Raw genomic sequence first — 27829 nt, forward strand, 5'->3', positions numbered from 1 at the left:
CAGGAGAGTATGTCTCTATGTAGAGTACTCTCTCTATGAGAGTATGTAACTCTCGCTAGAACTTGTGGGAGCAGAGCAATCGGGGGAAAAACATACAGATGTGACCTCGGCCACATGTGCACCGTGGCGTCCAGCCCTAATTGTGCGGGAGGAGTGAGGGCGAAATACAGTGTGTTGTCAACCTCGGAGGTGAACACATGCAGTCCCACTTGGCCAAACCTCCGCCATATGGACTCCACCACTTGTGGATGGAGCCACCAATCCCTGGGCCTCAGCCCCTGCCTCAACAGGATGTCTGCCCCCACATTCCAGTTGCCCAGAATGTACATTGCACTCACTGACAAAACTTTCCCTCTGCCCAGAAAAGAGTTAGTTGCGCCTGCCTGAACAGGGGGCGCAGACATAATCCTCTTTGGTGGTCAATATATGAGACCCCCCCCCATGGTATAGTTCGTTTTATAGCATACGGTTATCTTTTTATTTTTGATGATTGTATTTAGGCTTCAAACTTCATAAAAGTTGTGTTCATTTGTGAAAATTATGTTGCTGGACAAAACATGATAGTGTTGTAAACTTTTGTTGAGCACGGACCTTATTTTTTGCAATAATTCCAAAGTCTATGTGAAAATCCTATTGGGTTTTTGTCGAGGGAACCAGTGTGATGCTAACTCCCGGGTTCCGGTAAAAAATTTGTCTGCATCTCTCCTCCTGTAAACACTGTTACTGCTTTTTCTGCATTGGCCTGAATTGTTTTCATTTGGTTGCATATTTTCATTTGGTTGATGGCATTTTTATTTTTACTTATCCTATAATTTGGGTACAATTTTATTTATAATTTGCTTCTACGAGATGATGCACTTCAAGAACCAGTCTAATTTGATGCAAAGATTTGTACATAAGCAGGAATGTAGCACAACATGCTGAAAGTAGTGGTCTGTTTATTTAAATGTGAAAGTGCAGTAAAAATATGTTGTCACTAAAATCAATTAATAATCATGATAAATAATCGTGATCTCAGTATTGATCAAAATAATCGGGATTGTCATTTTGGCCATAATCATGCAGCCATAACCCGAGGTATGGGGTTTGAGCAAGAGGTGTCTTGTGTAATTATTAAAAATAACAGTCTTATTTATGAATCCTTTCAAATTATACTTCGACAAGTAGGACCAGTAACAGAACGCAAGTACCCATGCTCTAGAATGATAATGAGCAGCTGTCATTATTATGTTCATGTAAACCACATGAACATAACTTTGGTTTTGGGAGCAGTTAGCAGGACTTTGGTTTAAGCAGCGTTAGAAAAATATTTAATATATTTCTTTTCTTCTTGTTTGTTGGTCTAGTCAGTTCAGATGGCTCCAGTGACCATGATGACACAACCTACCATGTTATACACGCAGCCTGTGATGATGCCGCCTAACCCTTTCGGCTCAATCTCAGGAGCGCAGGTAAGCACATGTGACTGCTTTTGGACTTGCTGCCAAGCTGTTAACCATTGCACCATGCCACAAATGTTATGGTCAAGTCCCAATGTGGTTTCCCAGAGTAGACAGTAGAAATCCAATTATTCACTGTATTTCTCCAGTCTACTCTGTCAAACGTGAGCACACTGCGCTTCACCTGGATCTCCCTGAAGAGATGCTGCTGTCTGAATTAATGGAATTCTATTCGTTGAGCAAAAGCAGCTCAGAACATTTGAACCTGTGTTCAGAAAGCAGTGAATGAACCTCATGTATCTACATGTTCCATTACAGGGCTCTTCTGAACAAGGCTAGCATGGATGCATTGAGATATGGCTACAGATATGCATTCCATTTCAATCTGTAAAAGCAAAACAATGCTAATCCTGCTGCTATCATGCCACCTTCTCATCTCTGTAGTATGCTATTGTAGTGTGCATACTTAAAGAAGCAGACCTTTCTCTGACCTTAAGATTTGCAGCTTCATTTTCTAGCCACTCCGGCTCTGTGGTTTTTCTCCTCCGTGTGTGTGTGTGTGTGTTTGTATGTGTGTGTGGCCTCCTTTACACTTTCCCGTTCTCTCTGAACTAGCCCTCAACTGCCTCTAGTCCCCCAAGTCAGAGTTCTCTCATGCCACCAGGACAGGACCCCTTTGCACAGCTTTCTCTCAAGGAGTTCCTTTAGGGACACTTTTAGGTACAGCATGCCTGGGCCATGTTTGTATGTGCTGCATGTTAATAGCACTGGGTCTGCTTCTATTAACAGCTGCTTTATTGTCTACACCCTGTTTACTTTAGAGTTCACTTCTTATTATAAATAAATCTAATACACTTTGACATTCCAAGTTTAAAAGCATATCATTTCTGAATATCTCAGACTTTGTGTTCTCTGTTGCTGCTAATTTTTGTTGTTGTTGTTGTTGTGCTTAGTTTCACCCCATGTGATTCAGTGATTCAGACATTGCATAGTCTACTGTTATGCAAACCCTTGTTTTCAGTTCACTCATGACTGTGGTGTTTGATGGTCAATAAGATGAAATGTGCCGTATTACCATTATTTATTTTTATATTATTATTATTACCATTAGCTTACACCATTTTCATGACAATTGATAAATCAGACCAATTTTATTCTATTACACTATTCACAATTTCACCCCAATGAACTTTTCCACATTTTATAGTGTTACAAGGTGGAATGAAAATGGATTTAATTGGATTTTGACAGTGTGTATAACATTTGAAGGTGCTTGTTTTTATTGTGACTCACTCACTTGCTCACTTTCAGAAACCACATTGTGTTGGTCAGGATCACATTGAATCTGCAATACACCCTAGATGGGATGCTAGTGCATTGCACAGCACACACTCACACACACACACACACACACACACACACACACACACACACACACATACAGAGACATTCACACCTAGGGGCAATTCTTAGCCAGTCCAACTATTGCCATGTTTTTGGGATGTGGGGGGAAACCAGACAGTACTGACAACTACAGATAGCTCAAGAGAGTAACTATAGCTCAGGATTGAACCTGGGACCCTGGAGTCTGTCATCAGCTTTGCACATCTGGCTCATGATATATTTGACAAAATTTCTCAAGCTCTGTCAGATTGGATGGGGACCACTGGTGAACAGCAATTTTCAAGTCATGCCACAGACTCAACTGGAATGTGGTCTGGGATTTGACTGGGTCAGTCTAACATTCAGGTTCTTGGGTTTTGTGTCATTGCAGTGTAGCTTTGGCAGTGTATATATACACACACGTTGTGATCTTCCACCCCAGTCTCAATTATCTTGCAGTTTGGAACAGATTTTCATCTACGATTGCCCCCACATATTTGGCTCCATCCATCTTGCCCTCAACCCTGACCAGTTTCCCAGTCCTTGCTGATGAAAAGCAGCATCCCCACTACATGATACTACCACAGTCATGCTTCAGTGTGGGAATTGTGTTCTCAGTTTGATGAACAGTATTGGGTTTATGCCAAGGCCAAAAAGTTCAGTTATAGTCACATACCTTCTTGGCAAACTCCAAATTTCATTGAGCTTTTTTCTTACCACTCTGGTCATTGTCTGGGCTGTGGTTGTCCTATGAACAGCTTTTTCCATTTCAGCTATGGATCTTTACAGCTCTGTCAAAGTTACCTTCATCCTTTTGGTTGCTTTTATGTTTATTTGTAAATATTTTTGTAGACTATATAGATTTTTGATATTATGGCTATTTCATGTAGCTTCATGACACACAATCAAAGTTAACTCCATTTCATGTCTAGGATGTAACACTACAAAATGTGTGAAAGTTCAAGGGTGTGAATACTTACAGAAGGTGCTGTGAATGTCAGCTTTTTTCTTTTCTTTTCTTTTCTTTTCTTTTCTTTTAACCACCTGTGGTGCTCCACACAGATTTGGGCAGCCCTGAACTGAAACTGTAGTAATGCGGTTCTGTCCTGTTCCAGATGCAGTTCATGTGAAGCGAGCGTTGGCTCCTTGAGGATGAATCACACAGTCTCCAATCTCAAACCTTTAATCTGTCCCCAGTTCACTGTTTGACTCCGCGCTCAAAGCATGGCCCCAACACAGGAAACTGACCCGGACAGGTAACAGGGTGGGCGGATGGGCTTTGGGGTTAAGGGGAGGTGTGTGATGAGATGTTAGGCAGTCTAGCAAGTCTTTTGTAATTTGTCTAATAGTAACACAGCTGCAGGTGTTTTCCCTTAGACCAGACTGTTCCTTACTGTAAAGCCCCATGGGTAATTTCAAGTTAGGGAAGAGGGATGTAAAAAAAATTTTTTCTCTCTCTCTCTCTGATCAGCCATCATGATTTCCCTAATTTAATCAGCATCCTTAAGACTTGGAGACTTCAGTTTGTATTATGATTTTGTTAATTATTTTTTCATGTTATTACATTTGCAGTAGACATTCCTTGTGTATTGTTTGTATTTATTTATGATTTACCCACTGAAGACAAAATTATGACTTTATCAATCTCTTCCTTAATGAGAGGTATGTAGGAGTGAATATGCTTTCGTGTGTATGGCTGCAGAATTAGATTTTGAGAGTGGGTGTGTTGAGAGAAACATTGTAAAGAAAATGGAAAATAAAAATCAAACCACCTGTAAACTGAATCACAGAGCACTAAGTATTCTTTGAACCCCGTTCCTTACCTCGTGCAATTATTCGTAGTACACAAACTCACCCCCTGCATAATAAATTATCTATCTATCTATTTTGTAAGGGAAATGGGAGGAGAGTACACAGTTTATGAATTCACATGGTTACTTCTGTGCCTAATGTTTTTTGTTTGTTTGTTTTTGTTTTTCCAAAGGAACATTTATCAGACTGGTATCATTACATTTGTGATTCTGCAGCATTGCTTAGGGGAGGAGCTGTTTTGCTTTATGCTTGGCATGTCATTATTTTTACACTGACAGTTATACAGCTGCCTTTCCAACTTGAGTGTGCAAAGTAGCCTTCATGCTTGGGCCATCTTTCTTCCACTGGCACTAGGGGGCGGCCTTCACTGAAATAGGAGCACAGGGAAATGGGTGTGTATGTCACAGGTTGCTATCATCAGGGTGGGATTGTTAGTGTCCCTGTAAATTAACAGTAGGAGCAGTAGAACATGGGAAAGGGAAGCACTGTTGATCGGTGCTTTGTGTAAATAAACCCAGACCCTGTCGAATAGGGGGGCGTGAAAGATGGTCCCAATATGAAGTGATTCTTTCCATTGACTTAACACACTTGCTGCATTGTCCCTGCAGATTCTATTTTTGTTTATAACTATATAAAATGTATGTGAGCAGAACTTGGTTGATTTTCAAATAAAAGAGCAGCTTCCACAAGAGCCGTGTGTTTTATTTATAACAGGTGTATGGTAGGACATATATATAAATTCCTAGGTAAGGGAGGACTTGGTGTAGCCATAGTCCTTATCCTCTCTTTTAAATTTTATTTATTTATTTTTTAAAGTTTATGATTATGTTTGTGCCCTCGACAAAATGTCAGAAAGCCATTGGCCAATATTTTGTACATAAACAATAATATCCAATATAATCTTTTAAATAAAATTGTCTGAGTAGCAGCTTTATTTATTTATATAAGCAACTCATGATTTATTTTGGTGGATCTGGGTGGCATTAATAATTAATGACAATTGTGGGCATTGGAAAAGAGGGAAATGTTTCTTTTTTTTCCTCAGACTTTGCAAACAAGTGTTTCACATGCATTTTCACACACTGGACATTACCCACTCCACATTCCTTTCCTAATCTTTACAACATATCTTAGAATAGAAATGGTTCTGTAGAGCATAGACTAGGGCTGGGCAATATTGCGATAAATGACTACGCAATAATTTTTTCTGAGATACCATTGGTATGGTGATTGTATTTTTTAAACGTGTTTAATAATTACAAATTAAATGATACTGAGTGCACCGTGTATCGTACAAATGTCCTCGGGTATCATGATATATTTTTGTCATATTGCCCAACCTAGTGTGAAAGTGTCTGCACTTTCACATTTTTTAGTAGAAATTTATTAGATTTAATTGTGATGATTTTGCTATAAATTAAGGTGGCCACTGAGTATTTTTAAACTAGTCCAATCTGGCATCTGTCATTAACTGGGTTGATGATAATAATAATAATAATAATAATAATAATAATAATAATAATAAATATAGCTGCCAGCAGCAATAAAACAGTTTAAAGCCAATTATCAGCACCATGAAGCTAAAGAAGCTAAAGAAGCTAAGCTAAATAAGCTAAGCTAAATAAGCTAAAGAAGCTAAGCTAAATAAGCTAAAGAAGCTTTGGGGCATGTTTTTGGTTAGTGCCCGATGAACGTATGAGGCGTTAGAAAGTTTACTTTTTTCTATCATAAAAAAAACATTTATTTAAAAATAAAAAAGCTAGTTCTTAGAAATTTTGTCCAGTACGTGGTGCTGTTCTGAAACGGTACAGGTAATCTGGGCATGATTGCTATCATGCAGGAAAGTGTTCAAGAGTTATAAGACAAAAAAACATTTTTGCTATCTCCTGACCAGTAGGGGGCAGTGTGCCGAAACGCTGCAGGTAACCTCAGGGCCTAATGTTGACGCCTACCAACTTTCATCACAATCCCTCAAAGCGTTGTGGAGATACAGCCTCAAGTTCAATTTTGAGCGTTCTTCAAATTTGTTAAAGCGGCATTCGAAAATGGTATGGTTTATCAAAATTTTGTGAATAACTTTTTGTCGTGAGTGCCTCAAGATGATGCAGGCTGATTTTTGTGCAAATCGTACAAACGGTCTAAGAGGAGTTTGAAAAAGTATGTTTTTCAGAAAATTCAAAAGGCTGGAAAACGAAGTCAAAGGGTCCAATCGAATCGTCTTGAGTCAAGGAATCAGACGAAAGAATTTTGTTTCTAGGACTCACGGTTCAAAAGTTATTACCATAAATGTGTGCAAATTTGGACAGTTGGTGGTGCTAAAGGGATTGAGTTAGAGACTCCAAATTTGTTGTATTAACAGATCAGACTGTCCTCTATCTGTGTGCCAAATTTAATAACTTTCTCCCAAGTGGTTCTATGGACTGCCATAGACTTCCAGAGCGGAAGAAGAAAACTAATAATAATAATAATAATAATAATAATAATAATATAAATAGCAGCATTTTTAAAAATCATTAGTCTTTGTGAAGATTTGTTGAGTGGCTGATGTAAATTTTCGGGTTCTGCCCCTGTAGACATGCCACCACTGAACAGAGTCATGTAAGAGTTCTACTGTCAGCCAGATCACACCTCAGCCACAATGTGTAGTGCAACAGGCAGTGGGGTTCAGGACAAGTTGCTAGTGCTGTAGTTACAGCAATTGAATTTAAATGTACATAAAATACATTAAAATACTTTCTCTGGTTGCTGAATGAGAAAACAAAATGCTGGTGACTACTAGTCCTCTGCGTCTACTTGTCCACCAGGCCTAAAAACTAATAGCTCAAGCCGTTGATTTGTCCACCCCTGCATGTGTATATGCATTCATAGAGTAAAACCACTTGATGTTCTAATCATCAGCTTTCACAGTCATGGAAATGAAATGTTTGGTAGACTTTCGTAGCCAAAAATGAAAAGCAGAGTTTAGAGTATAACTGTATGTTTACTGGAACTTGTTGCGAATGATATTTGTTGTGAGAGTCCCATCTTGTGCCTGGATCTGGCCTAGCTGTATTAACTTGTCCAGATCTTCAGGGTCAGATAGCAAAGGAGAAAGGGGCATGGCCTGGCCAACAACAATCAACAGCTTCTGCTCCAAAGGGCCCAGGTGCAGCGTTTCCTACAGACACACATACACAAGGGCTCACTTTCTGGTCACAGGAACAAGGCGAGTCAGTGTGTCTGAGTAATGCCAGACCCATCTATATTCCTGCCAGGCAATGGGGAGGATTCAGAGTTTCCACACTTCACCTACACATCACAGCCTGGGCCACAATGAAGATATGAAGTGCATTAGTACATTTAAGATTTTGCATACATCTGACTAAATAAAGTCAGAATTTCATTTTATTTCTCAGAACTTGCCTAAAGGTAAAGAATATATACATTCAGTGTTGTGTTAATCATTATGCTGCTGAGATCATGTCCGCAGTAGTTGTTATGAGATCTATAAACTGATTCTCTAATTAAATGGTAAATCTTTTGATCATCTGTTCAATCTTTGAGACTCTTATTATAGGTGTCATAAAAGTAATTGCCCTCTTTATATGTGGGGTAATTGTAGATTATGTCTGTTATATATGGCGAACACATTAAAGTAGCAATAAGATTCCCGTGACCTCTGTTTCTGTTTCTGCAAAGTGCTGCACCTACAAACTGAATGGTTTAAATTTTAATTGACAAAAAAAAATTTATTAAAGGTAAGAAATCCGGTTTTATTATGCAAAAATATTCCTGTTTCAAACTTCTTATATTTAGAAAGGCAAAGAACTCACCCTGAGGTCGCTCTGGCTGCCAGATAGCAGTGCACTGAGATGGTGAGTAGGGGAGGAGGGTTTGCAGCTGTGAACTATTTCATCTTCCTCCAACTCCCCAGACTGCTGGTGCTGTTCCCTCCCAACTTCCGCTACGTTGTTGGGGAGAGAAAAGAGGTGGGGGTGAGGGAGATGTTGGTATTAGATACCACAATGATGCTTATCCACACTAGGAAGTGTCCAGCTACAACATGCCTAATAAGGTCGGCATTCACTGACTCTGTTTCACTGATAAAGTCATTTATCTTAAGCGAGAACTGAGTTAGAGGATGTCACTCAGACCTTATCCAAAAACTGGTCTGAGAGCTGTTTAGCTAACTTCATTCATCTGTAAACAGCTGCTGGTGCAAGTGTCTTGATCAAGTTGATTCTATTTCACAGGAGTTCCTATAGGGTCTTCAGTAAATGCATATTTATCAGTTCAACTGCTAAGTATATCTGTTCAGTAATAGTTGCAAGTGCTTAAATGCAAAATAAATTCAAATATAAGACCTGTGGCTGATGTCATGGCAGCTGAATTGAAAAAAACAGCCAAAAAATGATGAAAATCAGATTCTGAAGAAAATTTTGTTTTCTGTCAGTACTGTGCTTGAGGACAGAGGACAAAGTTTTAAACAGTTGAAACGCCCTAATAAAAATGCAGTATTTTTTATCAAACTAAATATAGCTAACAGAACTAAACTTACTGAAGTAATCAGAGATTGTTTTCCCAACAACTTCCTCCTTTTTCACTTTTGGCAGTAACCAGACTTTAAAATGCTGTAACTTTAAATGTGATTGAGATGCAGATAAGACAAATTACAGTAGAAGGATGTCTGCAGTTTCCAGAACTACACATAGCTGAAAATGTCAAGATTTCATCATAGAAAGGATTTTTTTCCATTCTGACACACATCTAGTAAACTGTTAGACTAATGGAGCCATATTTGTTTTGTCAGCTGAATAGTCTTTTGAATGAGAATCTTAATAATGTTAGTTGACACAAAGTTTATGTTTCCTACTAGAAACTGGCATACAGTTGTCAAAAAGACTTTTACCTTGAAGGCCTTGCTCAGTAACTGTACTCCTAGCGCCCTCTTCTGGTCTATAAAGTGTAACACTAGGAAAAGCTATGTGAGTTTATATGGAAGGATCACCTGTTCTTTCAGGAAGGCTGAGTTTCTGCTCCAAGTCTTCAGCCTGCACCAGGAGCACGTTGCTGTGGAAAAATTAGGATGGATTAGAATTTAGACCATTCAATCAAAATCCTAGGAACCTGATGCTATACACAAATGTATTCTCTTTGATGCACCTGATTCAGTTCATCTATGAACAGACCATTGTATGAAATGGGTCAATGGTAAACATGGTATACCCAGCTTTTGATAAACTGCTGAGTCACAGGGACACTAAGGGGAACATCACTGGCTTAGATCAGCGGTTCCTAAAGTGGGGACCAGGTACCCCCAGGGTTCCATGTTTTGTTGTTTGTTTGTTTGTTTGTTTGTTTTGTTACAGTGATGGAAGTCACAACCCACAATTATCAAAGTAACTAAATTTATTAATGCATTCTTATAGTTATTAATCTGTTTGACTGGTCAATAAATTAAACCTCAATAACTCAAAACAAGTAGGTCTAATGTCGACTTGCCGAACAATGTGTTCTGTCGTTCAGGAATAGAAAGCTCTATGGCTCAAAAAATGATATATTATTCTACACATTTACATGATGTTACTAAAATCATCTGTGCTGAGAGGGTCAGTAAATTTTATTTTACAATTAAATGGATCCCTGGCTTAGAAAATATTTCAAAGGGCTTAAATGACTTCAATGACCATGATTGCAGCCAACAGTACCTAGAGATTTGTGCATCATTGAGGCGATGCAGTTCCTTCATGTGCTCCAAGTTCTCCTCCTCTAACTTCCTCACGGCTGCATCCAGTATAGAGACTTCCTCATGATAGACAGCAAGCTGGCATGAAACATCATTGCACACACACATAACAAGGATTTAAAATATCTACTACATCTCTAAGTCCTACAGAAAATAAAAGAACGACCAGAAAGTTTGTCCTATGTACATGTTGTGTATTTAGACTGAATGATTAGTGCACTACCAATGCATGAGCACTTTGAAGTGAATTATAGAAACATCTTACCTCTTTCTTAAGCCAGTCGTTCTTTTTGATCTTCTGAAAACTGTGTTTGTCAGCCTGTTTCAGTGCCCTCTAAAATAGAACAGGGTGTGAGTGGTGTGCCAATATGCACTATAATTTAATATACAGGAAGCTATGGTTGATATGTTTATACTGTACCTCTCTAGCAAGGTGCTTCTCTCGTTCAATCAGCAGTGAAGTATTCTTGTCAATCTCACTAATGGCTACTTTCAGAGAGCACTCAATGTATTCTGTGAGAAACATTGAGTCAACACTACAGTTTATCTTACACACAATTTCTATGTAGTAGTTATAAAGGATTTTATCTTCCCTATAAGAAAACAAATCTAATTATAAATGAATATAGCTCACCTGACTTTTCCTGAAAGTTCTTCTGCATAGAGTCGAGATTTGACTGTAGTTTTTGGATCTGCTGTTGATGCTCAACACTCCCCACATTCTTATATAGCTGCCAAGCTTGACGGTGAACCTGCAGCTCCACAACCTGGGCCTGTACACTCGTCAGCTGCCTGTGCAAGTCTTGCAAACACATACTCATACTCAAAAATCTGAATATGTTGTTCTCTTTATAAAAAAATATGCTGGGGTCAGGAACTGTAGTGCTCCTGCAGCTACTGGCCGATATTTACGCATGCATATTACACATCCATCCATCTTCTATACTGCTTACTCCTTTTCAGGGTCACAGGGAAACCTGGAGCCTATCCCAGGGAGCATCGGGCACAAGGCGGGGTACACCCTGGACAGGGTGCCAATCCATCGCAGGGCACACACTCACATACACATTCACACACCCATTCATACACTACGGATACTACATGCCAATCAGCCTGCCTTTGGACGGGGGGACGAAACCGGAGTACCCGGAGGAAATCCCTGCAGCACGGGGAGAACATGCAAACTCTGCACACAAAGGGCCACGGTGGGAATCGAACCCCCAACCCTGGAGGTGTGAGGTGAACATGCTAACCACTAAGCCACCGTGCACCCTCATATTATACCCAAGCTATTCAATTTTTTTGACAGCATAATCTGTATTTAAATCTCAGATTAATCAAGGTAGTTTGTCTTCTTCTGCAAAAATTTACCTTTTTAAAAATTTAATTATAGGGATTTTCCATCCATCCATTTTCCATACCTCTTATGACCTCACTGGGGAGCCTAGAGCCTATCACGGGGAAGTCAGAGCACAAGGCGGGGGACACCCTGGACAGGGTGCCAACCCATTGCAGGACACAATCACAGACACACATCCATTCACACACTACGGACAATTTGGAAATGACAATCATCCTACAACGCATGTCTTTAGACTGGGGGAGGAAACTGGAGTACCTGGAGGAAACCTCCGATGCACATGCAAGCTCCATTACGAGGATTTTCATGAATATAAAATTTCTTGTGCAAATGCTCATACAAATGATTTACAAAAAAAACTGTCCATATCCATCTACATAACTGTGGCCCAATGTGTGAGTACCTGCCAGCTCTTCCTCCTGGATATGTGTGAGCTCTAGATTGTGCTGGACTGCCTGTTGTACTTGTTCTTTACTGGCCACTTCTTTCTCCTCAAGCTTCTTCTCCTGCTCCTTGGCTTGCTTGCGCAGCACACTGAGGTGACCCTGATGCTCCTCTCGCAGCTGATCTCGCTGGAACATACCGTCATTATTATCATCTTCACCAACATATCAATCATCGAATCACCCTGACATTAATGATCCTAAGTATGGGTTTAAAACAGGTTGACTATAGAGAAGAGCTGTTTTAAATGTTCCTTACCAGTTCAACAAGTTGTTGGTTCTTGGCTTCCAGTTCCCTTACTTCTTCCTTAAATTCTTCAATCTCTTTTCTTTTAACTTCAATTCTAAGAGAAGAGGTCCAAGTTCAGCTTACTAGATAGAAAATTGTTTAAGCTTCAAAAAGAAAGGAATTATATTAGTCCTGTTTTTTTTTGGAGTTAACTTACTGGAATTGGATGAAAGAATGTGTAGTTTTCTTTTCTCCGGTTTTCTTGCTCATTGCTAACCGACGTTTTACGTTGTTTTACACGTAAATTGTGTTAAAGTACAAATAAAAATCAATCACTGGTGTACAACAAGGTGAAGTGACCTAAAACAGCTACTTGACTCAGCTACACGCTGAAAAGCTGATTCTGATTCTATTGTTACTTTGTTGTCATGGAAACCACTCTAAATCATTCCCCATGCCAGGCTACAGGGGGAGTCGTGTGAGAAAGAAGCCCAGTAATCGCGTTAGTGGGCCCCTGGCTACAATCCGAAGACACCAAACTTATTCTCTTAACTAGGTTGTATGTGCGTCTACTGTAAGAAACAATGCTTTCTCTCGTGACATTACATAGCGCATAGTAGAACGCATAGGTTGTAGTGATGTGTCGTTCACTGAGTCGGCTCTATGAGTCGATTCTTTTTGGTGAACGCTGAAAGTCAATATGAACGAAATGCCTTCGGTAAAACTTTAAGAATCGTTGGATAAATGCAGTAACACCGCAGTGCAAACCGTCAGCCTGCGATATATTTGAGGCAATGCCTAAGATTTCGTACTTGGGTAAAGCTGAAGTATAAATGCTGTCGGTGTACAAGTATTGCTAAATTGGGACGGTTTAAATTAGTAGCAATTTATTTTCTGGCCTGATAAGTGAAAGTATATATTTATCCCTTGAAGTGAACTGCTTGAGAGAACATTATTTAATTAATGTGACATCATATAAGGCTGTGTGGTCAGACTTGCATCAACAGCACGTTTTTTTGTTTGTTTGTTTTGTTTTGTTTGTTTGTTTTGTTTTGTTTCTTATAAGGAAATGTGCAATTAAGAAATGAGAAGCCCCCAAATTTACACCCTTGAAATTACATCTCCCGTGAATACTTTTTGAATATATAGACTTGCAATTCTCACCTAACAGATCAGTTTGTTTACTGATGATAAATACTTCTAAAGAGGTCTTCAAATCTCAGTACTAAACTGAATTTAATCCAGACCTCAATAACTAAAAAATATAAATATTCTCATATTGTCATCAATGCCAATATGTACATCAATGTCAATAATGCCAATAAACAATGTCCACCAAGACCTAATGACAGTTGTTTGTTTTTTTTTAATAAATAAAATTGTATCTTGTAAGTGGAAAGCTCATGAATAAAATACTCCATGGCTCCGATAACTGGCCCAAAAATATTATGCACAATTAAATAATGAGCCTAATATTTCAATAGTTTGAATTATATCCGCAATATAAATCTGTGGAATTTATTTTATCTAGCGCGAGAACCCCTTATATAGCTAAACAGTAAAGACTTTTATTCAGAAAACAATCACTTCCGGTGGAGCTTATTGTCGGTTTCCTAACGTTCCTCTTTTCACTCTGTTTGTAGCAGAATCTGGTGCTGAGTTGTTGATAGTCTAACTGCGTTAATTATTTAATAATAATAATAATAAACAATAAACAAATAGTTCGTTAGAAATCTCCATGTTCTGAAATAGTCCGAGTCGGTGGTCAGTCATTAGGACGCGCTGTCTAGATGGTGAGTTGGATCAGGTGTTAATATAAAAACATTTTTCCATCCACACGGTGCCGGAATGAGCTTTTTCGGTTTTGGTCAAAGTGCTGAAATCGACATCGTTTTGAATGACGCCGAAACGCGGAAAAAGGTGGAACACAAGACAGAAGATGGGAAAAAAGACAAGTACTTCTTATTCTACGACGGCGAAACGGTTTCTGGCAAAGTCAACATCACGCTTAAAAACCCGGGGAAAAGACTGGAACATCAGGGCATTAAGATCGAATTTATCGGGCAGATTGGTGAGCAGCATTTCATAACATTTCTCCTTTATCAAACCCTGCCATAATATAACAGCAGTGCAATGCAGTCTTTATACGGGGCTGAAAAACGCTCCAGTTTCACTAAATAGGGATGGATGGATGTCGCAGGCAAGAATCACTTGCTAAGTAGATAGGTTTTATCGGGTTTGATGTGTTTGCAGGTGGATTAAAGATGGTGGTTTATTGAATTCATTTTAGATGTTGTTAAGATGCTTGCTGCTGTCTCGTGACATGTGACATCCGGGGGAAAAAGAAAGAGCGCGCTATGATTACTCGGCCTTTGGCCTGGCTCACGTGATCTCTGGCTTGTTCCTCAGTGTAGCAACATTTCGGTTAATAAGGACAAGTTATTTGGTAACACAGGTGCAAATGCAGTATATATTACACAATGTACTACATAAAATAGTACATAACGTGTTTAATATTGCTAAGAATATTATTTAACACTGGTGGGTGGAGATATCGTGTTTTCTACGTTTTTGTATATACTGTATTACTGAAGGACATTACAATTTTCTGGCAGATAGACAGATATAGATATCTTGACCAGTCGTATTTTGATTATGAAAACCAAGTTGTAGCTACACTCATTGGTCATTTTTATCAGATAGACCCATCCTATAGGCACACTGTGTATATACTCACTGTAGCCATTCCATCAGTGTCAGAGAACCACCATAGGGCCACCCCTGACTAGATAATAGTCAGTTCATCTCAAGTTGTTCAATCATTGTAAAGTTGGTTGCTTGAGCATTTCAAGTATTTTTTTTGTGTGTGTGTGATTACATCTATGTATTCTTGGCATTGCAAACCCACCAGTTTTTATTGATTTATTTTACTTGGTTTAACTACGACAGCCATCTTTTTGTCATGGCACACAACACATTTTAGTTATACGGCTGTTTACTGAAACCTCAGTGTCTCGGCTCGTATGGTCCTAGCTCCTTGGAACCAAAAATGGTTTCTAGAGTACATTACTCCACCAGAGTCCCCCACCAGAGATATTCAACCCAAAAGTGAGGGGAATTAAAAACTATTTTTTAAAGAACCCTTGCCATTATAAACTGACCCTAAAAGTTGAACTTTTAACCTTACCTTGTCAAACATACCTTGTCATGTGCTCTAGAGGTCAGTTTTTGTTCCAAGGTGCTAGGACCTACCTGAGCCGAGATATTGAGGTTTCCGTAAACAGCTGGCCGTTGTCGTTAAACCAATTTAAAAAAACAAACAAACAAACAAACAAAAAAAACTGGTGGTTTTGCAATGCCAATTCACAGCGGTAATCACTCAAAAAAATTGAGAAAAATGGAAAATTAAAAATTTGTCAAGCAACCTATATTGGACCACTTGAGATGGACTGGCCCTATAACAGGATGAGGTACCTTTTTCAGCTCAGCAGTGACAGTGCTGGTGTGAGTGCATAAGACGCAGCAGTGTTCCTTGGATTTTTAAACACCCCACTGACTGCCGAGTTGAGAATTATTAATTAGCCATACATATCCAGCCAACAACATCCTTCAATCAGAAACTGACACACTACATATGGAGAAAGATAGGTGTGGTCTTCAACTGTACACCAACAGGGAAGGTGTGTCGAATAAAGTGGCTGTAAGTGTGCACAGTATTTAAAAATCCTAACAAAGTTGCTTTCTCTAACACACATATACCAGCACAGCACTCTACCTTAATAATGTCTGGTCAGCCATGGTTTTATGATTGTTTCCACTGATGGCTGGAGAAAAAGAGGGCTCATAAATCTTTATTTATTAAAAATATTTGTTTAAAATGTGTCACAATTATTGGCACCCCTATGAATTCATATGTGGGAAATATATTTGACGTATATTCCCATTGATATTTTACATTTTTAGTACACCTGGGTGACTAGGAACTGGAAATTGGTCAACCATGACTGGGGTATACAGGTGCATCTTAAAAAATTTGAATATCGTGGAAAAGTTTTTTTTTTTCTGTAATTGAATTCAAAAAGTGGAAAATTTCTTTACTCTAATATTTTGAGATACTGAATTTTTGATTTCCATGAACTGTAAGCCGTAATCATCAAGATTAAAACAAAAAAAGGCTTGAAACATTTCACTTTGTGTAATGAATCTGGAATATATGAAAGTTCCACTTTTTGAATTAAATTACGGAAAGAAATGTACTTTTCCACTATATTCTAATTTCTTGAGTTGCATCTGTAAATATGAGATAACTCATAGGCCAAATTCCCTTTAGTCATCCATCACAATGGGTAAGACCAAGGATTATAGCTGTGATGTGCAGCAAAAGGTTGTTGAGCGTCACAAAATGTGAAGTAACTATAAGAAAATAGCAAAAGCATTGAAAATGACCAATTAAGAGGTTCCAGTCAACTGAAAATCTTATGGAAGAGGACGTGTTTCTATATTGTCTCAATGCCCTGTGAAGAGGATAGTTCCGAGTGGCCAATATATCTCCAAGGATCACATGTGGAGAATTGCAGAAATTAGTTGCTTCTTGGGGTCAGAAAGTCTCCAGAACTACAATCCAAAGTCACCTACGTCACCACAAGTTGTTTGGAAGAGTTTCAAGAAAAAAGCCTCTACTGTCATCCAAAAATAAACTCTGGCATCTTCAGTTTGCCAGACAGTATAGGAACTTAAAATGGGATCGGGTTCTATGGTCAGATAAAACCAAAATGGAGCTTTTTGGCAATAAACACCAGAGGTGGTTTTGGCACACAGAGAGGTAGCCATATGGAAAAGTACCTCATGCCCAAGGTTAAATATGGTGGTGGCCCTTTAATATTTTGGGGCTGTTTTTCTGCCGGAGGACCTGGACATTTTGTTAGGATACCTGGCATCATGGACTCCTGGGTGCCTCTGCTAGAAAGCTTAAAATGGGCCGTGGTTGGATCTTCCAGCAGGACGATGATATAAAATATACATCAAAATCAACACAAAATTGGTTTACTGACCACAAAATCAAGGTCTTGCCATAGGCATCCCAATCCCCTGACTTGAAACCCATAGAAAACCTGTGGGGTGAACTGAAGAGGAGAGTCCACCAGCAAGGACCTCGAAATTTGAAGGATCTGGAGAGATTCTGTATGGAGGAATGGTCTCAGATCCCTTGCCATGTATTCTCCAACCTCATCAGGCATTATAGGAGAAGTCTCAGAGCTGTTATCTTGGCAAAGGGAGGTAGCACAAAGTATTGACTAAAAGGGTGCCAATAATTGTGCCACACATATTTAACAAAGATTTCTTTTTGGCTAAATATGTCTCGTTTGCATTTGTTTGATATCCATGAGAGCAGAGTGTTTTCGTGAACACAGCCTTCTTTGCTCATGTTTACCAAGGGTGCTAATATTAGTGGAGAGCACTGTATACTGATAGTGGATTTTACCGATACCAATAACTAAGATGGGCAATATTTGCCGATAACCAATTAATCAACCGATTGAAATTGATTGATCCAAACTGAACCCAAAAGTAACACTCCAAATAAATAAAGAGACATCCAAAGTGGACCAAAAATACTTCAAAATTTGTCAATGATAATTTTTATTTCTCCTCTAGAGGCCGCTCTTGTACTTTGTAAGACAGGGGACTCCTCTCAGCCGCTCCGCAAAGGATGAAACCAGGGAAAAACTATCGGTGTGGATATTTGCTGATAACCCATAGTTTCAACAGTTGGTTATCTGTGCCGATTAATCGACAAAATTGATCAATCGGTCGATCTCTATTGTATACCTAGAAAGTCTAAGTGAAGTGTACTGATAAAGTGGCTAATGAGTTTGTGTGTCTTTGGAAAGATTTGCAGCCTTTGTGTCTAACTTACCACTAAGAGGCATTAAAGTGGCAGTAAAAGTTGAAAAAGAGGAACTTTTAAGAGCAAGGGTGGGGTCAACCCCATTTCTAAAGACAATGGCATGTTTAATGAATGAATATTTACATTTATTGGCTGACGCAATAAGTGTCTGTGTGATTTTCCTAAACCAAATCCCAATACATGTTATAAATAAGTACAATTCAAACAAATTTCATATTTGCAGTTTATCTTTGTAGCACTATTTTCATGTTGCTTAAGTAGTGGAAGGTTGTGTAAAGTTTGAGCTCTGGCAGTTCTGCATTACTTAATAGAGGTGACTGCCCTTTTGACTCCACTGACATATTCCTATATCAGACACAATACTTTTTTAAAGCTTGTTGCCATTAAATACAGTGCATCCGGAAAGTATTCACAGCGCTTCACTTTTTCCACATTTTGTTATGTTACAGCCTTATTCCAAAATGGATTAAATTCATTATTTTCCTCAAAATTCTACAAGCAATACCCCATAATGACAACGTGAAAGAAGTTTGTTGGAAATCTTTGCAAATTTATTAAAAATAAAAACAAAAAAAGGACATGTACATATGTATTCACAGCCTTTGCCATTACACTCAAAATTGAGCTCAGGTGCATCCTGTTTCCACTCATCATCCTTGAGATGTTTCTACAACTTGATTGGAGTCCACCTGTGGTAAATTCAGTTGACTGGACATGATTTGGAAAGGAACACACCTGTCTATATAAGGTCCCACAGTTAACAATACATGTCAGAGCACAAACCAAACCAAGCCATGAAATCCAAGGAATTGTCTGTAGACCGCCGAGACAGGATGGTATCAAGGCACAGATCTGGGGAAGGGTACAGAAACATTTCTGCAGCATTGAAGGTCCCAATGAGCACAGTGGCCTCCATCATCTGTAAATGGAAGAAGTTTGGAACCACCAGGACTCTTCCTAGAGCTGGCCGCCCGGCCAAACTGAGCGATTGGGGGAGAAGGGCCTTAGTCAGGGAGGTGACCAAAAACCTGATGGTCACTCTGACAGAGCTCCAGCGTGTGTCTCTGGAGAGAGGAAAACCTTCAAGAAGAACAACCATCTCGGCAGCACTCCATCAATCAGGCTTGTATGGTAGAGTGGCCAGACGGAAGCCACAGCCTGCCTGGAGTTTGCCAAAAGGCACCCGAAGGACTCCCAGACCATAAGAAACAAAATTCTCTGGTCTGATGAAACAAAGATTGAACTCTTTGGCCTGAATGTCAAGCGTCATGTCTGGAGAAAACCAGGCACCACTCATCACCTGGCCAATACCATCCCTACAGTGAAACATGATGGTGGCAGCATCATGCTGTGGGAATGTTTTTTCAGCGGCAGAAACTGGGAGACTAGTCAGGATCAAGGGAAAGATGACTGCAGCAATGTACAGAGACATCCTTGATGAAAACCTGCTCCAGAGTGCTCTGGACCTCAGACTGGGGCAAAGGTTCACCTTCCAACAGGACAACAACCCTAAGCACACAGCCAAGATAACAAAGGAGTGACTACAGGACAACTCTGTGAATGTCCTTGAGTGGCCCAGCCGGAGCCCAGACTTGAACCCGATTGAACATCTGTGGAGAGATCTGAATATGGCTGAGCATCGACGCTCCCCATCCAACCTGATGGATCTTGAGAGGTCCTGCAAAGAAGAATGGGAGAAACTGCCCAAAAATAGGTGTGCCAGGCTTGTAGCATCATACTCAAAAAGACTTGAGGCTGTAATTGGTGCCAAAGGTGCTTCAACAAAGTATTGAGCAAAGGCTGTGAATACTTATGTACATGTGCTTTTTTTATTTTTAATAAATTTGCAAAGATTTCAAACAAACTTTTTTCACATTGTAATTATGGCTTATTGTTTGTAGAATTTTGAGGAAAATAATGAATTTAATCCATTTTGGAATAAGGCTGTAACATAACAAAATGTGGAAAAAGTGAAGCGCTGTGAATACTTTCTGGATGCACTGTATATCAAACACAAATATCCTATACACACTATTTTGTTAAATTGCATTTAGGGTTGTTTGTGATTTTGGGACTTCTGGAGTACTTCTAACTGTCGCAGGCTTACAACCTGTTTTCAGTGCTAATTACACTTAAAAAAGAATTAGGAGTTTTAATTTTAATAACAACCAATTCTTAAGAGTTTCTCTTAAATCGTCCAGTTACGTGGTAGAGTTAGCCTTAGCCTAGCTCCTGATATATGCATTAATCAGTATTCACTTGGGAGAAACTTGTACCTCTTACAAGTTTTGAAAAGACAACACATGCATTATTCACTAATTATTAGTGAAGCATTATCCCTTTTTCCTTTTCTCCCTACTTTGTGTTTTCAGAGTTGTACTATGACAGAGGGAACCATCATGAGTTTGTATCGCTGGTGAAGGACCTGGCTCGGCCGGGTGAGATGAGCCAGTCTCAGACGTTTGACTTTGAGTTCACACATGTTGAGAAGCCTTATGAATCTTACACGGGCCAGAACGTCAAACTCCGGTATGCTCCTGAAATAGTATTTACAGAATGTGTCCATCATGGATAAACACCAGACTCATAAAAGGATTAGTCATGTTGAAGTATTTCATTGGCATAGAGTTTAAGTAATGATGTAGCTATGATTTTATCTAACTGCTAATTGTAATCATATACTTCAACTGAATTTTTAAAACATGTTTGTTTGTTTTTTTTATTTCAAAGCTATTTTCTACGAGCGACTGTCAGCAGAAGGCTAAATGACATCAGCAAAGAGATGGACATTGTTGTGCACACACTCAGCACATATCCAGAGCTGAACTCCTCTATTAAGATGGAAGTGGGGATTGAGGACTGCCTACACATTGAATTTGAGTACAACAAATCCAAGTAAGTTTCTAAATTTGTTAATCATGGAATCAAAAAAAAAGTGAGCTATATACTTTATTGGGGGAAACAACGTCTCTGTAATATGATCTCCTGCAAAACGCTAAGCTCACTGTTGAGCTGTTAGGCCTATATACTGTTCCTCTAATGTTCTTCTAATTAGAGTTAGTGAGCTTGTAATTTAGAGGGTCCACAGTACCATCACAACATCTACAGTTTAGCTATAGTGTTTACAATTTGTGACCCCTTGTTACAATAGATACAAAAACTACTTTTCTGCTTAGACCAAATGTGAATAAAATTCACCAGAAAGCCAGTGTACTAAAGGGGAAAGGACATAGACAGTCGGGTTACTTAATGTGTTAATTAAAATATGTAATGTCTTTAAACTGATGCCCAGATCTACAAAAAATGTTAGTCAACAGTAAATATCTAGACGGTTTACTGTAATGTGCAACATCTGACTTGTACCAGATCGTGGACATGTACTAAAATGAATTTTGTAACAATTGTAAAAAGCAAGGTTGTCAAATTTTAGGGCCACTCAGTCCAATCACAAGTGAGCCAGGTTAGTTTACTGACCAGTAACATATCAACAACTCTTCTTAAATGTGATAATTTTATTTCCAATTGTCTGAAAGGTACATTCTGATTGCACAATTGAATTGTATGTTGCGCATACATCATCAACAGAACACAATAAAACATGGCATTCAATACAAAAAAAACCTGCGAAATATATACAATACCTTGCATAAGTATTCATCCCCCTTTCCCACATTTTACAGTGATCCAGTCTGGAACTGAACTATTCTTAATTGGTTTTATATCATAATCCATGAATCTTCATAAAATAGCCTATAATAATAGAAAAGTGTATCTGGGGCTGAAATCAATAGTTTGCAAAATTATTTATGAAAAAAAAATCAGTTATGATTGCATAAGTATTCACCCTCACTGCTGTGAAATCCCTAGATTAGATTAATTTTTTTCCCTTCGGGTTTTTGTTTGTAAAAATTTTTTATTTATTTATTTATTTTGGAAGCAGACACATTACAATAAATTTATGGCCCCGAGTTTATTGCTCTCCTTTGCCCCCTAGTGGAGCAAGAGAGACTAGCTCTTTTTCAAATGTGTCAATTCAATTACTGTCCACAAGACAATTTTAATTTAGAACACAGATTCCTAATTAATTTGATGGTGTGTTATATTAGAACCGTTATCACACCGCGTGTTTAACATCCTGGTATAACGTAAGATTATATACTCGAGTGTTTGCTTCTGAATCTGAAAAGAATATGCAGATTACAGATGAATATCAATACCAATACATGTTTCACCATGAACAGTAAGTAATTACACATGTTCTGAGTCATTGCACACATTCCTGCTTGTCTTTTAGGTACCATCTCAAGGACGTGATAGTTGGGAAAATCTATTTCCTTTTGGTGCGGATTAAAATCAAGCATATGGAAATAGACATCATTAAGAGGGAGACAACAGGAACTGGGCCCAATGTTTACCATGAAAATGACACCATTGCAAAGTATGAAATCATGGATGGAGCACCCGTCAGAGGTACAGAGCAGTGGGCAAAGCTGAATCCTTCTCAAATTTGGAAATATTTGTTGCCAGTATTGCAGTTAATTTTAATGTTACTAGTAATCTTTTGCCCTTAATGAAATTTAGACTCTTAATTTTATTTAAATCATTGAGTAATATGTCAGGGTGTGAGATGATGGACAGTTAAACCTCCAGAAAATAATTACAAATTAAAATACAACGTGACACTGTCTAGTAACATGAAAATAATGTGATGGGCTTATTAACATCAGTGTATTTGCAAAGACATACCACTTTTGGAATTTAATGCATCAGTATTTACACTATGAAAGTATCTGACAGTTTCTCTTTCTCTCTCTTCAATCTTTTTTTTATGTTCAGGTGAATCAATCCCAATTCGACTCTTCTTGGCTGGCTATGAAATGACTCCCACAATGAGAGACATCAACAAAAAGTTCTCTGTTCGCTATTACCTCAATCTGGTGCTCATTGATGAAGAGGAGAGACGTTACTTCAAACAACAGGTACATGCTGTTAAAGTTTGAGTTGAAATCTCAGTCCAGGTTTTGCTCAGTAGTTTTTGCTTCTAGGCGGCTTTCAACATTAAGCTTGATGATCGCCTAAACTTCTCACAATATCACAATATTGTTTTATAACCCAAGACTTACTTGGACTTTATAAACAAAAATAAATTCTCCGATACTGAATTTGAAACGCTCTCGCCTCTGCTCATCTTGGAGACAAATCTAGTGCTGCATCTTAAATGGCTTTGTGTTTTGTAGTGTTTAGTTTGTTCTAATGCACTAAACATTAAATGCAGAATTTTGGACACTTTTGGCAGCTAAAATTGATATTAATGCACTCATTGTAATGATTGATCATTTCTGTAGTAACACCTTAGACATACACTTGTGTGATGGGCATTCCATGTAATCCAAATCTAGTAGTAAACTGATTTTCAAAACATTTGATATAAAAACGGATTACTGATTCATGTTATGTTTTCTGTGAGGAGACATTTATTTAACATTTATGAAAGGAGTCACCAGTGTCAGTATAAAGCTGTTACTTTTAAGTTTTTTTATGACTGAAAAGGCTAAGGATGGAAGAACATTCCCCTTTGCGATTTATTGGTAACATGACAAGCTGCATTTTTTTTGTCTTAACTTTGAGAGAGGAACTAACAGGAACTACCTTGCTTCGCAGATGTTGTACAATAGTAAATATAACTATAAACTGGTAAAAAAAAAAAAAATTGTCATTCTTTAATTTATCAAAGAAAAAGTAGTCGCTGTAAAGTTGTTAAAAGTGGAATAAAATACTTTGAGAAGGTTTCTTATTGTAAAATAATAAACTTCAGGCCACGTAGGGGCACATCACACTACGCTGTTAATTATTTTCCAATAACAGCACTCACCATAGTGTTTTATTCCTTATGTACAGCATAGTAAACAGTTTGAGATGCAGTGTAGGCATTCTCCCTGTATCCGAGACCCACTAACACATACACTGCCCATCATGTTGTGATCATCCTGTATGAAATGCAGGGATAGTGATATTTTGAAGCAGCCGAGATGATAATTTTGATTGTATAACTCAGTATGTGCTCATGCAAATAACTTCACGTGGCAGTTCTATAAAAATCCAACATGTGTTGCGTTGGTCTTTCATTGGACAACAGTTGTGGTGTAAATTGAGCAATCGAAATGAACATGTTGATTTCCAAATTAACGTTTGCCTCGCACCTCCAGGGTTGGGGGTTCGAAATCCCGCCTCCGTCTTGTGTGCGTGGAGTTTGCATGTTCTCCACGTGCTACAGGGCTTTCCTCTGGGTACTCTGGTTTCCTTCCCAGTCCAAAGACATGCGCTGTAGGCTGATTGGCATTTCCAAATTGTCCATGGTCTGTGAATGTGTGAGCGAGGCTCCAGGCTCCCCGCAATCCTATGTAGGATAAGCGGTATGGAAAATGGATGGATTGATTCCAAACTCTTTAAATATTAAGTATTAATTTACCATTTTTGCACCTGGTTTGACTGTTCACTGATTGATATAACTGACATTTACTGTTCTTGTCTTGTGTCTTGGTTGTGCAGGAGATTACATTATGGAGGAAGGGAGACATTGTGAGGAAGAGCATGTCCCATCAAGCTGCCATCGCCTCGCAGCGCTTTGAGGGCTCCGCTAGTGCAGAGAGGGCCATCGCCCAGGCCAAGGAGGACGACAACTGATAACCTGCAAAAGAAGTCTCGCGTCCGAGTGTACAATTGTAGGGTTGTGGCTTTCTGAGTCTGCGTGTGCGTGTGTGTGTGTGTGTGTTTTCGAACACACCCGTTTTGAATGTATACATATGGGGGTGCAGCTATGGCACAATGGTCTTTTCCATTCCTAAACATTACATTCTTTGATTTAAAAAAAAGCTTGAAAATAGCATTCTAAGATTTTAAGAAGGGATGTAAATGGAAAAAAGGTGAAATGATTATTCAGTCTCATTTGCCAGTATATTATCAATACATTTTTCCTCATTCATTTGAATTTGATTCCACTTCATTTGATCCTGTGTTCCAGTCTCTTTCATTTTACTTTTTGTTTTTGTTTTTTTTCATATCATGATACCTAGTGTTTAGCAACTGTCCCAGATCAAATATCTTTTAACATCTAATTTTCATAAGATTTTTATACAGTTAGGTCTTTTTTTAAGTCAGTGCTTCAGTTAAGTGCTTACGTGTTTGCTGTTAAAGTCAGTTTGGAGGTCAGTTTTACATAGAACAGTCGACAGACGTCATTTATGCGCCCCTACAAGGGTTAATGTAGCCAAGAGCAGGACCAAACTGAATTTAATAGTGACTTTTATACCATGAGTGCTGACACATCGAGGTTGCAAGTTCAGTGTTGAAATTCACCCGAGACGCTCATGATATACTGAGGATGTTCTTATTAGACGCCATTATTAGAGCCAGTTTTGTAGACATGCCTCGTCGTCATTCGGTGTTTCATATCGTGCTGTAAATCTGATGCCAGAATTTGTGAGGCTTTAATCTAATCATGTCTTTTTTTTTTTTTTTTTTGGTGCCTAATTTTTGATTATACTGATTTTCACTTTCTGCAGTACTGGAAATAAGTTGTTTCTTTGCTTAACAAAATCGTAACTGTTGACTAACTCTTACATAAATATTTGACTGACAAGTATAACTTAATGGGCGTTTTTTTTTTTCTTTTTTTTTTCATTTTGTTTATTTGTTTTTTAAAGAAAAAAGGTTATTCAAGTATTAGTGTGCACAGTAGATTAGCAGTTACGAAATAGTTTGGACTTCTTTCCAGTGTAGTACTGTAACTGTTAAAATCTTCAACCTTTTATAATCATTCCTTAATGTGACACTTTTGCAAGCATTTTGAAACAGCAGGGATAACTTGTATGTCCTAGGTGTGACACTGAATACAGTGTTTGCATTTCCCTTGTTTTCTGGAAAAAGGGATCTTCGTGTTGAGTATTAGATCATTTACAAGACTAATTGGCGGTGTATGAGTGTGTATGTTTAAGTGTATGAGAGTGCTTTTGCCTTAAAGGACATTGACATTGATGTATGTGTCATTGGTAAAAAGTCCCGGAGAGTTTTGTTGGAAAAAATGTTTCAACCATTCCCAAATGCCATCGAAAGCAATGCTTACTTAAGGTTTCATGGAAGCTGTGATTTGGTGCCAGTCATCGACCAGCTTCAGATGATTATTATTGTTTTCAGAGAACAAAAGGAGAAAAAATATCTTTTGATTTGCTTGCAGTTCTAACTTCCTAATCCTTTATCATTATATAAAAAAAAGTGCATTAAACAGCATTTCACAGTTATATATTAAAACTTATGTATGTACAAAATTTATTTACAGATATGAAAGTATATATACGTTTTGGAAAGGACGTCTTTAGAAAACGCTTATGACAAGCTTTTAAGGTACTCGCAGGATTAGCGCAAAGGGAATTTAAAAGATCTTATACTATGCAGTACACAAACTGCTGTCACTGCTCGTATTTCGTGTTCTGTAAATGAAAATGTGTTTTTACTCAGATTTACCTGATTAAAGAGCCCTCTGAAGTTTTCATTGTTTTTTTTTTTTCTTTTGGGAAATGTTTCTTCTAAACCAGTGGTTCTCAGCTCGAATCCTGGACACCTGGAGAACCAGTGTGTGTGATTATGCAGGCAGGCGCAGTGTCATTTGATGCATCAGCCAGTCATATAGGGTTAGTATATAGGTGTAATGATGCAGCGTATCATATCTTTCGATATAAAGCTCTTGACTCTATGTCTGTGTATCAAACAATAAATTGAACAAACCTCATTATAAAATAGGCTAGTCATCATAAAAGGTGTAATAAACATTTACACTTAATCAAGCCCCCACTTCCTCCTCTGAAAAATTAGCTTCCTCATTATCCCGAATCAGCAGAGGCTATAGGGATTCAAAAACACATTCCTAAGCACACTATTTTCACCATACTACCAGCTGAATATGTTATTGGTGTACACTAGTGCAAACACCATTTTCTCTCTCTGTCTCTCTCTCTCACACACCGTACAGAGAGCTGCATGATGTCAGACATGTCTTCTTGAGCATCACACTAACAGGTTGCCAGGGTCACAGTTTTAAACCAAATTTGAAAAAGAAAAGTCTGGTAAGATGTAAACATGTCTTGTCCAATATTTGAACCTTTTGGACTAGTGTCAGGTCTTTTATATATTTATTTTTTGTGGTTTGAGGTATAGTTTTTGGTTTGAATTTTGCTGATCCTGGCAAGAGAGCTGATGTTTAATTAGTCATGATTAATTTTGTTATAATCTAATGCACAGAGTTTGTTTCCTTATATGGTGCTAAAAGTCTTAATGGATCACAAAAAAAAGCTGTCGTGATTAAGCTTCAATTAATGTTCTTTTTAAATGTTTAAACCTAAGGCACATATTCAGGCAATGTTTATTTGTGCTGTATCAAAAATGTATCTCGTGACATCACTGTACACTATCAGATTTGTGTATCTTTACACCCCTCGGGGTTGTGGTTAGCCAATTGTGCAGATATTGACTGACCG

At 38.4% G+C, this 27829-nt stretch overlaps 2 protein-coding genes across 3 annotated transcripts; one reads left to right on the forward strand and one right to left on the reverse strand.

The window, feature by feature from the left end:
* Positions 1-7594: 7594 nt before the first annotated feature.
* Positions 7595-12995, reverse strand: ccdc83 (coiled-coil domain containing 83). Of its 2 annotated transcripts, none has more exons than XM_053645234.1 (10): positions 12609-12995; positions 12422-12506; positions 12123-12291; positions 10994-11161; positions 10781-10872; positions 10625-10693; positions 10322-10437; positions 9622-9683; positions 8447-8577; positions 7595-7791 (listed from the first exon to the last, which is right to left on the reverse strand). In XM_053645234.1, exons 1-10 carry the CDS (start codon positions 12659-12661, stop codon positions 7615-7617), a joined length of 1122 nt encoding a protein of 373 aa, XP_053501209.1. In that variant the 5' UTR covers positions 12662-12995; the 3' UTR covers positions 7595-7614. The 2 variants fall into 2 exon arrangements, with proteins under 2 accessions (XP_053501209.1, XP_053501210.1); XM_053645235.1 differs by lacking the exon at positions 7595-7791 and adding an exon at positions 7798-7936.
* A 982-nt stretch (positions 12996-13977) lies between these two features.
* vps26bl (vacuolar protein sorting 26 homolog B, like) lies at positions 13978-26845 on the forward strand. Its single transcript, XM_053645236.1, has 6 exons — positions 13978-14462; positions 20672-20828; positions 21030-21194; positions 22594-22769; positions 23136-23278; positions 24849-26845. The coding sequence occupies exons 1-6, from the start codon at positions 14240-14242 to the stop codon at positions 24981-24983; spliced, it is 999 nt and encodes a 332-aa protein (XP_053501211.1). The 5' UTR covers positions 13978-14239; the 3' UTR covers positions 24984-26845.
* The last annotated feature ends 984 nt before the right edge of the window (positions 26846-27829 follow it).

This window comes from Ictalurus furcatus, chromosome 16, assembly GCF_023375685.1.
Source record: "Ictalurus furcatus strain D&B chromosome 16, Billie_1.0, whole genome shotgun sequence".
In the NCBI taxonomy this organism is placed as follows: domain Eukaryota; kingdom Metazoa; phylum Chordata; class Actinopteri; order Siluriformes; family Ictaluridae; genus Ictalurus; species Ictalurus furcatus.